The sequence below is a fragment of the Alnus glutinosa genome, chromosome 2 (assembly GCF_958979055.1).
Source record: "Alnus glutinosa chromosome 2, dhAlnGlut1.1, whole genome shotgun sequence".
In the NCBI taxonomy this organism is placed as follows: Eukaryota; Viridiplantae; Streptophyta; class Magnoliopsida; order Fagales; family Betulaceae; genus Alnus; species Alnus glutinosa.
The window spans coordinates 29,081,040-29,097,003 of NC_084887.1; the positions used below are offsets into that span (position 1 = coordinate 29,081,040).

General features: G+C 36.3%; 2 protein-coding genes across 3 annotated transcripts; one reads left to right on the forward strand and one right to left on the reverse strand.

Annotated features, from left to right (window-relative positions):
* The first annotated feature begins 625 nt into the window (after positions 1-625).
* LOC133859273 (LEAF RUST 10 DISEASE-RESISTANCE LOCUS RECEPTOR-LIKE PROTEIN KINASE-like 2.4) lies at positions 626-12,196 on the forward strand. 2 transcript variants are annotated; one of them, XM_062294613.1, is made up of 3 exons: positions 626-1,553; positions 10,568-10,603; positions 10,709-12,196. In XM_062294613.1, the coding sequence occupies exons 1-3, from the start codon at positions 818-820 to the stop codon at positions 11,845-11,847; spliced, it is 1,911 nt and encodes a 636-aa protein (XP_062150597.1). In that variant the 5' UTR covers positions 626-817; the 3' UTR covers positions 11,848-12,196. The 2 variants fall into 2 exon arrangements, with proteins under 2 accessions (XP_062150597.1, XP_062150596.1); XM_062294612.1 differs by lacking the exon at positions 626-1,553 and adding an exon at positions 4,650-5,553.
* A 3,105-nt stretch (positions 12,197-15,301) lies between these two features.
* On the reverse strand, positions 15,302-15,964 carry LOC133860463 (uncharacterized). The gene is made up of 2 exons (XM_062296064.1): positions 15,784-15,964; positions 15,302-15,699 (listed from the first exon to the last, which is right to left on the reverse strand). Exons 1-2 carry the CDS (start codon positions 15,962-15,964, stop codon positions 15,302-15,304), a joined length of 579 nt encoding a protein of 192 aa, XP_062152048.1.

Here is a 15,964-nt window from a genome sequence, read left to right on the forward strand (position 1 = left end):
ATGTTATATGTATTAGAAATAATTGTGGTATAATTGTAGACACAATTTCCGTCCAGCTTTACTTACGTAGCAGTTTATTTTTGTTTTTTCTTTTAAAAAAATATATATATTTCTTGAGATAAATAGTAATTTAACACCAAACACACTATAGCAAAATTAAGGTCACACCGTTATACTACTCTTACCGTAAGCTTCTTATATATATGGTTATGGTATTATCAACTTTTCTTTGCCCTCCTTTTCCTTTCATATTCGAAGTCACAAATAATGGCATTTTACAATGGACAAACTATATCTATTTATATGTAGGTGGGAGTTAAATGAAATTGAATACTTTGCCTATCTAATTAAGCCTCACTAAATGTGGGGTGGGCGGGAGGGAAGTTACGGTATATATATATATTCTATTTAGTATACGAAATAGTCTATTTTTCAATAGGTGGATTTGTTTTAATTTAATTCCTTAGAATTTTAATTGGTAGAATTCGATGAACCGATTCTTGTCAGAGAAATGAAAATGCAATCTGTTCATATTTGAAGTGAAAATTAAAGATTCCTGTGTTTAGTCAAACAATAGCTTATCCCATTGAAGAAAATCGTACGTTCTTCATATGGAGAAACGCGTTTCGCCATTTAGCTTTCAAGTCAATACTTTCCAAGTCTTAGTCTTCTTCTCTATCACTTATTTTCCCATCAATTAAGCTATGTCACTTATCTCTATTTTCCGTTGTTTCCTTCAAACAATCTCAAATAGCTCACCTATATACTTCATTTCATCCATTACTTTGATCTTTGATCTTTGATCTCTTAGCCAGAAATGGATCCCTGGCTTTCCTTTCAGTCTACTTTTCTTGTTCTTGTGTTCGTTATATTCATGGTTTTCGTCGAGGTTCCGGTGTCTCTATGCTCCTATGATTGGTATTCAAGTTGTAGCAATCGGTTTGATTGCGGGCACATCACTGGCGTGGGTTATCCATTCTGGGGTGATCGCCGACCAGAGGGCTGCGGCCATCCAGATTTAGAGCTCAAGTGTTCGAGAAATATCACCACCATCGAAATTAAGAAGGTAACATACCGCGTTTTGGATGCCTATCCTAGCACCAAAATCCTCAAAATTGTCAGGAAGGACTACTTGGTGGGTGGAATTTGTTCAACAGACTTCGTGAATACCACCCTCGATTCCGAGTTTTTTGATTATAGCCCTGACTACGTTAACATTACGTTACTCTATGGTTGCCCTCCACCCAGTATCCCATCACCATTATATTTCTCTTGCCCCAGCCCTGATTCTTGTGCAAAAAGCGTGGTTGTTCCTGTACTTTTTGGAACTGATCATTATCAAGGTACTCCTAATTTGTCAACAATTGAAGAAACCATCAAAGGAGGATTTTATGTGAAGTGGAAGGAGGATGCAGCTTGTAGTGCCTGCACCGGGTCTAAGGGGGTTTGTGGTTATGACCCGAGTAAGAATCAACCTACTTGCTACTGCCCAAATCAACCAAATGGGTTACCATGTGGCGCCGGAGCCCCCCAAGCGCCAACAAGTGCATCAGGTATGTCCCTAATTTTCTAGTTCTAAGCCAGCGAGCTGAGCTGTAGTCAGTACTGATGAGTATATAACGCAGCTTGAGCAGTAAAGTCTTGGGCTATGAAGGCATAAGCCGGTAGGGGTGTAAATGAGCCGAGCTCGAGCGAGCCAGTGCCGAGCTCGAGCGAGCCAGAACCGAGCTCGAGCTCATTCATTACGAGCTCGAGCTCATTCATCACGAGCCCGAGCCGATCTCGAGCTTATTCATCACGAGCTCGAGCCGAGTTCGAGCGGTAATAATTAAGTCAAGTCGAGTCGAGCCGAGCTTATACGAGTTTAACATTTGTTCTTTTATTACCATTAATTCTACTTTCCATCAAAGTTAGAATTAATTAATAAGAATCATTAACTTCTCGTAGTTAATTAACCAACACTTTATTAAAGTGTATTAATTAACCATTAACCAACAATTAATAAAGGAGGATTAATTTACACATTAAGATCGAGTCTAATAAGTTGTCTTATGTGTCAGGTCATGTGGGACATTGAATTCTTACAAGAAGCACTTGTTATTAAAACATGTGATTCTCACATGTTAAGGGACACATGTTAATCTTATATGTGAGTTGTATTAAATTTCATACCTACTGGTTTGTAGGAAATTTATGTCATTTAATTATAAATAAAAAAAAATGTAACAATAGTCAATATAAATATTAAGTTAAAACATTAATAATTATAATAATTATATTTTCATATGGTTCTATATATCAAATGATAATAATACCTTTTTTTTTTTTTAAAGTCTAATGATAATTCTTAGATCATATGATTCATATCTAATGGTTATGTAGCACAAATGCATAATGTTATATCATATGATCTAAATTCTAATGATAACACCTAAATTATTATCATAATTAACACATTAGTAATTCCAATCGAACCAATCGACCAATCCTAATAACTTAATTTGGGATTATATGAATTACATTGTCATTATATATGAATAATATGATTAAGTTTAAAAAGTGTTATTATAATTCGTATAATTAATATGAATTCATACTTATGTATATAATCTATATACCTAATCATTGTATCTAAGACTCTAAGTATTATTAATAATTATTAGATACTTAAAATCTTACATCATACTTAATCAGTGTATCTAAGTATCTAAATACTTAATCATTTTATTTGTATGCTCATATGATCTTAGATTTTGAATCACGTGATGACGGTGATGTAATGATTCATAAGTATCTAATAATAATACTTATAAGTTATAACATTGAATATAGTGAATCAATAATTACATGTTATATGCTACAATGTTAATTATATTATTATATGATCATATAATCATATTATATTACATAAATAATATAATATGAATTATATGATTAAATATTTGAATTGTCATTATATCATATGATTATATGATTAACAATTAAGTATTAATATTATTCACTTTTACTATTTTATATACATATTGATACAACCAAATAATTATAATCAATTAATATTTATTGACTATTTTTATTTGTTACTTAATTCATGCTTATATATAGTATATTGTACAAATAAGTTATATATTAACAAATTAAAACTTATTTTTAACATATATATATATATATATATATATATATATATATATATATATATATATATATATATATATATATATATATATATATACGAGTCGAGCCTTAATAAACGAGTCGATCCTTATACGAGCGGGTTCACGAGCTTTAATCGAGTCGAGCCGAGTTTATACGAGTTTGCATTGTTTAATAATCGAGTTTGATTTTCGTGTTCACGAATAGCTCATTTAATAATCGATTCGAGCACGAGTCGAGTTTATTCGAGCCGATCCCGAGTAAGCTCACGAGTAGCTCAGCTCGTTTACACCCCTATAAGCCGGTAAAGACTAAAGATTACATATGTTGAGCTACCAATGAAGTAATAACCCTTAATGAGGCTAGAGCAAGGCCTAATTAAAAATCAATCAAATTATTGGTCGTGGCATAAAGACTTTTATGTCCACACTCCAATCACCTCCTCGAAGGAATGTGTTTCTAAAAGATATTTTTATATGGCTCTAGCTACAAGGTTATTTCTGTGCATTTCCTTTAGAGAAATGATATTTGACAACCTTACACTTTGCATTTTTTTTTTTAATTGTTATTATTATTATTAAAAAAAAAAAAAAAAAAAAAAAGATGGCAAAATCATGTCATTGGATTGAGATATGCTTTTGTGATTTTTTTAAGAAAAAACAAAAAGTGATCAATAATTGTGTTATGAGGTGACCATTTAGAGCTTAGTTGTCTCACAGGGAGACTCATTTGTGATTGGCTATTTAGAGTTTTCGAAGAGTCATTTGTTTATTGGCTCTCAATATGAAACATGATACGCATAAATCTTTTGTACATTTCATGTATATTTTTATTTTAAATTAATCATTTGATATGTAAAACTTACCTGTTGGTTTTACAAATTTAATGATTAATTTTTTTTAAAAAAAAATGTATAAAAAATATAAAAGTAAAATTTCTCATTGAGTCTAGATTTGACGGTTAGGTTTTGACTTTTTGGTGGGGCGTTGTGTTTGAATCTATACTGACCAATTCAAACACGCCATGTCATTGAGTAGTGAAGATAGTGAAGAGACCCAACCCACTCATCTTCAAAATTTAAAAGCCTTAATAAGGTAAAAGAGGGATCAAAAGGCAAACAAAAAGAACAGTGCGTTAAAGACGAGATTAAAAAAACATAAAAATAAAAATGATTATAATGAGCCGATCAATCTCTTTCTAACTGAAAAAGTAAAACATCACTGAATGGGAAATAAACAATTTTGCTAAGCATATCTCATATGTAATGAATAAAGTTCTTTTCATAATATTTCTTTTTGAATTTTCATTTTAAATAAGAACATTTATATTAAGAATTCTTGAAGTTTGACCTCAGTTGTTAATTAAATCCTAAAATTTTAATTGCACTTATTTTAAAATTGAGTAATGAAAATGAATCCCCATCTCTACATATTATATAATTTCGTTGTATTGGACTTGGTCACCTAATTGTGATTTGACCGTCGCTCGTTCCAATAGAAGCATCTCTTTGAAAACTCTCACCCCCAACCCCAACTTCCTCAAAGCCCACCACCTCCATTAATATCATGCAATTCATAAGTTCCATTCATTCTCTCTAAGACCCATTCATTTTCTTCTCCTTTTCTCTAGACTCTCTCTCTCTCTCTCTCAAGATGCAATATCCCAATCTCTTCCCGATAATCACTCTGTCCTTGGTGATAACAACCTTGTTCTTAATCCACTTCCCATCGTCTTCGTACGCAGATAATGAGGAATATCTAAACTGTAGCGCACCGTTTGATTGTGCGGGCATTCAAAACCTCAGTTATCCTTTCTGGGGATCAAATAGGCCAAACTATTGTGGTCACCCATCTTTTGAGTTGAACTGCAATACTGATGCCCCACTGATCAAAATCACGAACCTGAATTACAAAATCCTTGATGTCAATAACGTGTCGCGGATTCTCATAGTTGCTAGAGAGGATTACTGGAACACCGTTTGTCCTGCTACGATCATTAATACGACCATAAATTTCACCGTCTTTACTTATAATTCAGCTACTACCAACCTGACGCTCTACTATGATTGCCCTACTTCTTATTCTTCAAATCAGCCGGCCGATACTACTAAATTTGATTGCTCCATAAACGGTTCTGATGCTACCAATTACTATTCTAACAGTACCGTTGCAAACGAAATTGCTACCTTATCGGGGACGTGCAAATACAAAGTTAAAGTTCCAGTTTTGCAATCAGCAGCTGAAGCTGAGAGCAATTTAACTGAAGCTGCACTGATTCAAGCTATTAATGGCGGCTTCATGTTGGGGTGGGATGCAAATAACAGTTTGTGTGATAGATGTCTAGGGACCGGTGGACAGTGTGGGTATACCACAAGCACGAGCGAATTCACATGTTTTGGATCAGGTAACTATGTTGCTGTTTTTCTTGCTTCATTTCTTGTCTATTTGTTTAGATGTAGATTGGTATCTCGATCCTTTTGCTTGTTTCATTTTCCCTAAAGCGTGGCGCTTTAATGGAGAAAAAAGGCTCTGCGTATCAAAGCCTTAGGAGTATGGTAGGGTCAAAGGCTATGGATCCAATTAAGCCAGACTTGATTCCCTTATCATTTGTTAGAAAGAAAAGAAGCTAGATGTCCTTAGATACAGCCAAGCAGCTAGAGGTATGAACCCTGCATCACCTTAAGAATAAATTATGGGGTAATCTTAAACAAACTTTTCACCTTAGACAGAAATATCCTGTAGGCTTGAATTGGGATTGGCAAGCAATTTTGTCCATTTGGGTGTTGTTGATAAAATTTGGACACAAGGTGCTAACGTTTCTCCTATTATTGGTCTTTCAAATCCCTCCAAGTCCTTTTGACAAACACCGGATTCCATTCTAAACTTTCAAAGTAGTGTTTTCCCACCTCTTTTTCCTTCTTTTTTCGTGTTAGCAAAATATATGCCATGCTTGATGCTTCCAACAAACAGGCTGTTTTCAGATGTCTTTGTAGCCATACAAATTCGGACTAGAAACTGAAAAAAAAAAAGGCGAATTTCTTGCATCGTGTGTCATGCGGGGCACACTTTTTAACTTAGGCCTCGTTTGGTTCGCGAAATAGACCCATGAAATGGAATGACTATTCCTATGAAATAGTCATTCTTTTGTTTGGTAGGGATCTATTCCTTGGAATAGTTATTCCCATTGGAATACCTATTCCTTTACGAAGAGGAATACCTATTCCTCTAAAAAATGAGAGGAATAGCTATTCATTAGGGTAAAGTCAATATTTTCCAGAAAAACCATTTATTTTATATTTTATTTAAAAAAAAAACCAAACCCTTCAATGGGTGGCCGGCCAGCTAGTATATGGAGCCGGGGGTGGTGCAGCCAGAACACCTCGCGGTGGACTCCCGAGGCGTTCCGGGGGTGGTGCGACCACCCCCGGCGCTTTTGGGGGTGGTCGCGGCCACTCCCGGGTAACTATTTTGTTGCTTTACTTGCTTCATTTCTTGCCTATTTGTTTAGATGTAGATTGGTATCCTTTTGCTTGTTTCATTTTTCCTAATATGTGGCTGCTTTAATGGAGAAAAAAGGCTCTGCGTATCAAATCCTTAAATACAGCCAATTAAACCAGAGTTGATTCTCTTATCATTTGTTAGAAAGAAAAGAAGCTAAATGTCTTAAATACAGCCAAGCAGATGTATGAACCCTGCATCACCTTAAGAACAAATTATAGGATGACCTTAAAAAGGCTTTTCACCTTAGATAGAGACATCCTGCAGGCTTGAATTGGGATTGGCGATCAATTTTGTCCATTTGGGTGTCGTTGATAAAATTTGGACATAAGGTACTAACGTTTCTCCTATTATTGGTTTTTCAAGTCCATCCAAGTCCTTCTGACAAACACCGGATTCCATTCTAAACTTTCAAAGTTGTGTTTTCCCACCTCTTTTTCCATCTTTTTTTTCTTCGTGTTAGCCAAACATATGCCATGATTGATGCTTCCAACAAACAGGCTGCTCTCAGACGTCTTTGTAACCAAACAAAAGCCTCCCCCTATAATTCGGACTAGAAACCAAAAAAAAAAAGGCGAATTTCTTGCATCGCGTGTATCATGCGGGGCATACTTCTTTTTTTTTTTTTTTAGTCGTAGTATTCCCGCTGCAGACCAATGATCGGTAGTTACCGGCGGGGGCAGAAAAGACGATTATTTATGGTTTGTTAAAAAAAAACATGAAAGTTGATTTTCCTACAAGACAAGAAAATAAATATAGAACGAAAAAAAAAAAAACGAGAAGGGAAAACAGGGGAGACCAGAAGAGTGAGTCCATTGAGAGTAGTAATATAAAGAAGATACTTATACTAAATTTGAAAACAATGAATTTTAGTCTATTTTTATTTTCCGTTTCAGTTTTTTATTTTTGATTTTATTGATTCTATAACATTGGCCAAATTCTGTTACTAAAATATTTAGTTCAGTATATAATTAGAAAAAGAAATATTATTAAAAAAAGATAATGATTTTCAAATAACATTATTTACTTTATTTTTTAGAGTAAATGTATGATAAATCTCTGAGTAAGCGCGAGATTTGAATTCACTCCCTCATTTTTTAATTATAAAAATTAGGTGCATAAACTTTTGATTATCTGCAATAGACCCCTATATGAGTTTTCTGTTCAAGTTTTATTTAGACCGATAGTGCCACTTCAGCATTTTTACTTAATTATTGTTATTTTATTAAAAACTAAAATCTAAAACCTTAAAAAAAAAAAAAAAAAAAAAAAAAAAAAAAACCCACTGCTTCATCTTCTTCCTCAACCTCTTGACGCCAACCTCCATCGTGGTCTTTAGGTTTAGGGCAAGCAAAGACAGATAAGAATAGATTAGTCGTTGTTTGCTTTCTTCTAGGCTTGTACCTATGAGTGAGGAATTCTTGGGTCTATTAGTTGAGTAAGTCCTCTTAGCTTCTCTTCTTGACTGATCTTCCTGCCTAATTACAGAAAGCAGAGTCTTCCTGCCTAACTGTAAGCGGAGGATTGTTCCTGTCCTAGTGATTGGCCACTTCTTGGATGGAGCTTGATTTTTGTAGCTCAGCATTCCACTTGATACGGCTCTGAGATAATTTGAGCTATCTCAAATGAATCGGAAGAAGAGAAAAGGGTGTCGGTCTCGTCCTCTCTTCCCTCTTCCTCTTCCTCTTCGTCGCTACTATACCACCACCCACCAAAACTCATATCCTGAGAAGACAAGCTTAGGGAAAGAGTTCTATGTGCTTGTTCTTCATTTGGGTCGTCTTCTTTTTCTTCTTATTCTTGTTTCTCTCTGAAACTTACTTCTTCTGTTTGAACTGGTGGAAGGGATTAAAGGGCGAGATTGGAGACGAAGGAGGGCGTTTCGTCCGTCGGGGTTGGCGGAAGCGAAAGGCGAACATGGCTCTGAAACTTTTCTTCTTGTGAACAAATTTTTAGCTGGAATTATGCAGTTGTGGTTGATGGTTTCTGGGTTTGGAACGGTTTTGATCGGCAAATGGACCTCGATCCGCCATTCGAGGGAATCTTCAAGAGGTTGAAGAAGAAGATAAAGCTGTGGGGTTTTTTAGGTTTTTTTTTTTTTTTTTTTTTTTTTTTTTTTTTTTTTTTTTAAGATTTTAATTTATAATAAAATAACAGAAACATTATTTCAAACAAAAATACTATGTGGCCGACAAACTCACAAATGGATCTATTGTGAATAATTAAAAACTCAAGCATTTAATTTTTAAAATTAAAAAATGAGAAAATAAATTCAAATCAAACATTTATTCATGAATTTATCATATTTTTGGCCACATATGTATGTCTATAATTTATATCATTAACATGTCATTTGAAATGATAAATATTAATATAACAAAATATCAATTATTTTTAATTAAAAAATAATAGTTAATATTTGAAAAAAAAAATTATCCTAAAATTTTGAGAAAGATATATGGAGATAAAAAAAAAAAAAAAAATGAAAGAAAAAATCCAAAGGATAGTCAAGGGTTTCTACAATTCTACTTTCTAGACGGCCTCCAATTTCGAAAGCTAGTTCACACACAGTCCAAGTCAACCAAAGCCAACCTTGTTCAAAGCAGCCTATGCTGTCCTCGCCCACTCCCGCGACCGCCACCCTATGACGGTATTACCTCATCCAAGCCATCTCACTCCTCCAACCCCTCACTTCCACTCCTCTCCGATGCCCCCAATCGCCTTCCATCCGGCGATCTTCATCTCCGTCCTCCTCTTCTTTTCCATTGCTGTCACAACGACGTCGTTCCCGTCACCGCCCTCTCTTTCAAATGCACCCCGACCTTCGACTATGGGCCTTTTAAGAACCTCTCCTTCCCATTCACCAACACGACCCACCCGGCCAACTGTGGTATGCTCGAGTTCTGACTCTCCTGCGAAGACGACTCACCAAAGTTGACCATCGCGTCGCTAAGTTACCGAGTCCTCCGGCTCGACTAGGCCGCCAGAACCATGACCCTCGCCCGCTCCAACCTCTGGGACACCACGTGCCCATAGGAATACACCAATTCCACTATGGATTCCTTTGGGTTCATGTACGCTACTGACAATGAGGACCTCACCCTCTTCTACGGTTGCTCCTCGGGTCTAGCTCCTCGTGACGCCTCCTAATATGTTTTATTGTACCTTCCTTTGGAATGCGAACTGGAGCGACGCTTATTATCTGACCGGTCTGGTTCCTACCGATCCAATTCTGAGCCTTATTGAATGCAGCGTCGGTGTCAGCCTGAAAATCCTCATAACGGTGGCATCTGAGCTCAGAACTAATCAGTCCACGCTTGAGGAGGTTTTGATGGAGGGTTTCAAGGTAAATTATAGTGATGTGTACGGTGATATGTGTGCCAAGTGTCTGGTTTGGGGTGCGCAATGTGGGTTTCATTCGAAGTCGGGCGAACTCGTTTGCCTTTGTGGCAATCAGAAGTGTTCCGCGCCAGGTATTTGTCCTCTTGTTCTCGACAAAAATTGCGGTTTTGATTTGGAATGATCGTTGAGATGGAAATGAAAATTCACGTTTATATCTTTTCTTTGGAACGAAAATGTCTTTGTTATGTTTGGTTTGTCTGATAGCCTTTAAAAGTCTTTACATGCAGTATATATAGAACAAAATGTCTAGACCATTTTGCTTTTGTGATGAGTAATTTGCTTTTAATTAATTGTTTCATTCTCGAATTGTCACCTGCTTTCTTCCCCCCATTGACACCAGTTTGTTCCATAGCCTGGTTGGTTTCAAATCTAAGGAAAAGATCGATTTCAAAATGTAGTAAATTGGATTAGTTGTTGAGCTTAAATTAGGCCTTGACTATTTGTGTATGATGATTTGATTAAAGATGTACCTTTCGTGCTCATTTGATTTACATTTCTCCATCTTTTGACTGTTACAGGCAAGTCTAAGAGAAATACTGTACCCCTTGCACTAGGTAATGTTTTATGATGTTACAAGTTACAACCGTCCTGCATCTTTTAATTGAGTTGGGTATTATTATAGAGAATAAAATTTATAGAACTCTTGTTTCTGTCTTCAGGCATTGCCATAGGAGGAGGTATTGCAGTGGTGATCTCTTTCGTGATTATCTGTAGCATTAAGAGAGGATACTTTACAAGTAATTCAATGGTCTGGTGGAAAAGAGATGCAAAGGACAATCACTTTAAAACTGAGGAAATCATAAAGAGTTATGGATTGCTAGCCCCAAAGAGATATACTTATTCAGATGTGAAGAAATTGACCAACTCATTCAAAGAAAAGGTAGGACAAGGAGGATACGGTGTTGTATACAAAGGGAAGCTACCCGATGGGCGTATGGTGGCAGTAAAAATCCTGAGCGCGTCTAAAGGTAATGGAGAAGAATTTATCAACGAAGTGGCTAGCATTAGTAGAACATCCCATGTTAATATAGTCGCTCTTCTAGGTTTTTGTTACGAGAGGACTAAAAGTGCTCTAATATATGAATTCATGCCTTATGGATCTCTTGATAAGTTCATATATGATAAAGGACATCCAATTACAAATTGTCACTTGGACAGCAACACTATGTTCCAAATAGCGGTTGGCATTGCTCGAGGACTAGAATATTTGCACCGTGGATGTAACACAAGGATCCTACATTTTGACATAAAACCACACAATATACTTTTGGATGAGGATTTGCGCCCAAAAATCTCTGATTTTGGCCTTGCTAAACTATGCAAAACAAAAGAAAGTATTGTGTCAATGACGGGCATGAGAGGGACTGCAGGATATATTGCACCGGAAGTCTTTAGTCGGTACTTTGGTGGGGTTTCCCACAAGTCTGATGTCTACAGTTACGGAATGTTGGTTTTGGAAATGGTTGGAGCAAGAAAAGAAATTGATAGTGAACTCTCTCAAACCAGCAAAACGTACTTTCCACATGGGATTTATAACAAACTTGAACAGGGTGAGAGTTTTGTAACTTTGGGGGATATAACAGAAGAGGAAGAAGACACAATAAAAAAGATGATAATGGTGAGTTTATGGTGCATTCAAACAAATCCTTCAGATCGGCCATCAATAGGTAAAGTGATCGAGATGTTAGAAGGTAGCCTTCAATCCTTACAATTTCCACCAAAGCCTGTCATGCATTCACCTGTGAGGTCACCTCAAGATTCTTCCACAACTTCACAGTCACAGAATCCAACATTTTAAATGGTTACAATTGTATGGTAAGATTTAATAATTTTATATAAATAGGTTGTGATGAGCTGTCTACTCGAACAATGGTGCAAAAGTAATCTGTTTGGAATGGATGGAGTCAAGTTGAGGAAGGGCTAGAAGAGTTTTGTGAACTTGCTAATCTTGCTAGATTTTGAGCAGCACTGATTGGTCTATGCATAATCGTGTTTACATGAGTCGCTTGCTTTTTCTGTATCGGAAGCGTTCTTATTTTCTTTCTCCTCCAAACTATAATACTTCCTTCGAGTGAACTTAAACATCTTTAATCCCTTTTGTGTTTTGGTCATGTACTTGCCCACGAAGAAAAAAAGAACTTTGTCAACACATGGATGTGTTTTGAGCTCTTCATAATTTTTCCTACTTTTTCTAAGAATCACGTTTGAAAAAGTACTCTCTGTACATCACTTTTTTTTCTTCTCCTCTACTCCATTAAAATATTATTTCTAGTTTCTTATTTTTTTTTTCTTTTTTCTTTTTCTCTACCCCACCAATGACTTCACCATATGGTACCCACCTTGAATTTCCTCACCACCACCCCTAAGAACTCGACCACCATTTCCACACGCAACTTCACCAAATTCTGGACCATCTCCACAACTAAAAGCCCAAAGTTGCTGCATAATTTGATCATTGAGACCCAGACAACTATTACCATCAATGACCTCACCAAACAGCTGTGAAATCTCTTCCCCAACAGTCAGGACCATTACCATTCCCGCCCACCACCAAACCATCCTTGAACCCAATGCAAATTTTGGCTCAGTTGACTAGAGCTGCTTATTCTTAAAAAAAAAAAAAAAAAAAAAAAAAAAAAAAAAAAAGAAGCAAAAGAAAGAGTAAGAAAAAAGAGTACCGCGAGGGTTACAACGGTGAAGACACCGATAGTAACCAAGAACACGACCTGGTCATGCTTGCAACAGCTCTTGAGCTCCCAATTTGGCACTATCTATCCCTCTTATCTCTCTGCTTCAACTAAGCCAACGAAGCGATTTCCGGGCTTGATTCAGCAGAAGAGGTAGAAAAAAGCTTTGGTTTTGAGGATGTTTGGGTGGTAAGAAAGTGAGAAAAGCTATGGAGAACACAAAACAAAAAGTGCCTAGAAAGTGTTTGTTTTTGGTTGGACTTGGCTTCTTCCTCAGAACGTTCTGGGAATTCCATGGTCCAATTGCGCGTAAAGAGTGAGTTTTTTCGACTTTTTTTTTTTTTTTTTTTAAGGTTTTCTGTAACTTAGTTGCTCGTTTGTGATTGGTTGATTAGCTTTGGAAGACCTTTTTCCTATTGGCTCTAGAGCTGGCGGGTGGGGTTTTGACTACCGTCCAACCAATGGGGGCTTTGTATTCTTTGGCTATACTCACCAATTCAAAAATACCCATGTCATTTACTAGTGCCAGCATTTGAAGGCCTTGAAGATAAAATATTAGGTCAAAAAAGAAATGTGGATTAAAGATGAGTTTAAAAATAAGATTATGAATTACCAAACTCGAATTCTAAAACTGAAAAGTTAAAATGTTAGCAATAATTCAACTTAGACCAGCCCACTAAGAAAGATTATGGGCCTCCAGGCCCATAATTGGCCCACGATTGAAACTCTAATTAAATATTAGGTCATGCCGTCAAGTGAGAGACAGTATCCTAATACAAATTTGTCGGTATCTCTCAGCCTATAAAATAAGCACCTACACTAGGTATGAACAGAAGACTGAAATGATTATACTGGAAATTCTTTATACAGAAATGCTGACTTAGGCATCAAAGGGAGGGATGTCGGCCAACCCCCAGCGTGTTCTCTTGACTTTGTTTGATTTGCCACGATCGTGAGACGTGAAGAATATAGTAAAGTGTGTTATCCAGAACATACCAAAAAATTTATCAACATAAAACATCAGTGAATATAAAAAAATAAAAAATTGCTAACTATATCTCAAATGTATAGAATAACTATTTTTATTTTAATAATAAAGTTCTTTTAAGAATAAATCTTCATTTGAAATAAGAAATAAGTGCGACTAAATAATCAACTCTTAAAAGTTTGACATTAGTTGTAATTGGATCCTAAAATTTTAATTACACGTATTTCAAAATCGTGGCAATGTATATATTTTAACCGGTATTTGTTAGTCAAAAGTAATAAAAACTTGGAAAAACTACAATTTAACTCCTGATGTTTACACCAACTTGCAATCTTGGTATCAATGTTTAGATTGCTTCAATTGCATCCAAGAAAGTTGCAAAAATTTGCAATCCACCCAATTCAGTCTAATTGCTTCATCTGATGAGATGAAAATACACCCAGGTGCACGACATGTGCGTTTTTGAAACAAAATGAACTGAAATGCCCTTATTTAAAACGCTGCGTTTAGGTTGGTTCACTTCACTGTTGCGATCCGAGCCTTTAACACGTGCAGTTCATCCCTCTCTCTCGATCTCTCTTCTCCTCTTTGCTACGGTGAAGAAGCCAATGATGACTTTCACACTCAAAAACTTTCATCATTGATGGTGGGGCTTGTCCTTTGGGTGGGGGCGAGATCATATTGGTACGTGGGATATGCTCCTTCCTTATGCCAAGGCTGCCTATATCAATTCAATAAATAGATCGACAAGGCATTCACCTTTGAGATTGAGACTGGTTTCAAACATCGACATCCAATCGATCTAGTACGTGGGATATGTTTTTACCTCCGATATCTACCGCAGGTGCCAAAGAAGAATGTGAAGAAGCTTAAAAAAAAAAAGCAAAAAAGAACATAACCTCCAATACGATAAACAAAATAAAACTAAACAGAACATGTATTTTTTTTTTTTTTTGATGAATAAGTGAACTTTACTAACCAAAAAACAGAGTACAAACAAAAAGTCTTAACCGACCAAACAAAACAAAAACAAACAGAGAACAAAACTTTGTTAACAACTAGCCGCAAAGAGAATACAAATGTCAAACCAGTATGCTCCCATCTAAATTCCACATCTGACAAATCACCACGTTCTCCATGCTCTTAATAAATTTTCCTTTTCCTGATATTCTATTCAGAACCTCCCAGAATATCAATCTTAATATCTGTTCTTCCGTTTTGGGGTGGCCTTTAGCTTTTATCTCATTCCTTGTGCACCATATATGATACATAGTAGAGCTTAAGATCAATTTACACAGCACACCCTACAACTTCTTTGTTCTCCATTTTCTGCAAGCTTCCTCAAGCACACTTTGCTAGTCTAAAGGAGGATGTTGATAGAAGCATCGATTCATACAGATCTTCCAGATTCGAGAGCTAAAGCTACAGGAGAAGAAAAGATGTTCACGACTTTCCACTCCATTTCTGTAGAAAAAACATTGTGTGTCTCCTTGATAACCCCAAGTCACAAGCCTTTCTCCTGTTGTAAGCCTATTAAGCACCGCCAACCATAAAATAAAGGCTTGTTTAGGAATAGCTCAGGGAAACCATACAGCAGACAACCAATTAATTTCCGATTTCCTATTCCTCATAAATTCCCAAGTATCAGCACTCACATAAACCCATTTCCGAGATAAGGTCCAAATAGGTTTATCCACATTACCTAATGGCACATCCGGGAGTTTACTTTGAATTTCAACAAATTCTTCTGATCTAGCCAGTTTCCAACTCCATCTCCCATTTCGAATAACAGAATTCATCTTTGCCTCCAGAGTACTATGTGAGTCATAGATAATTCTAAACCCATATCTCTCATAAAGTGGCCCAAAAGGATGCCAATTGTCCAGCCACAAATGAATAAGCTTTCCATCTCCCACCTCAAACTTAATAAACTCCCTATCAGTGCTTCTCAAACTCAAAAGCTTCCTCCAACTCCCTGAACAATTCTAAGGGATACTTAGTTTCCAAAAACTCCTCCCTCTCAACAAATAACTCCAAACCCAAGCAACCCAAATGGAACCCGAGCAAGCAAACAAATTCCATATATGCCTTAGCATAGATGTCTGGTTCCATTCTTCTAAGCATTTCAACCCCAATCCTCCCTCCCTCTTAGGATAACAAACATTCCCCCAAGCTACTTTGGCTTTTGCTGAATTGCCCTCCTTACCATTCCATAAGAATTTGTTAAACTTTTTAGTCAT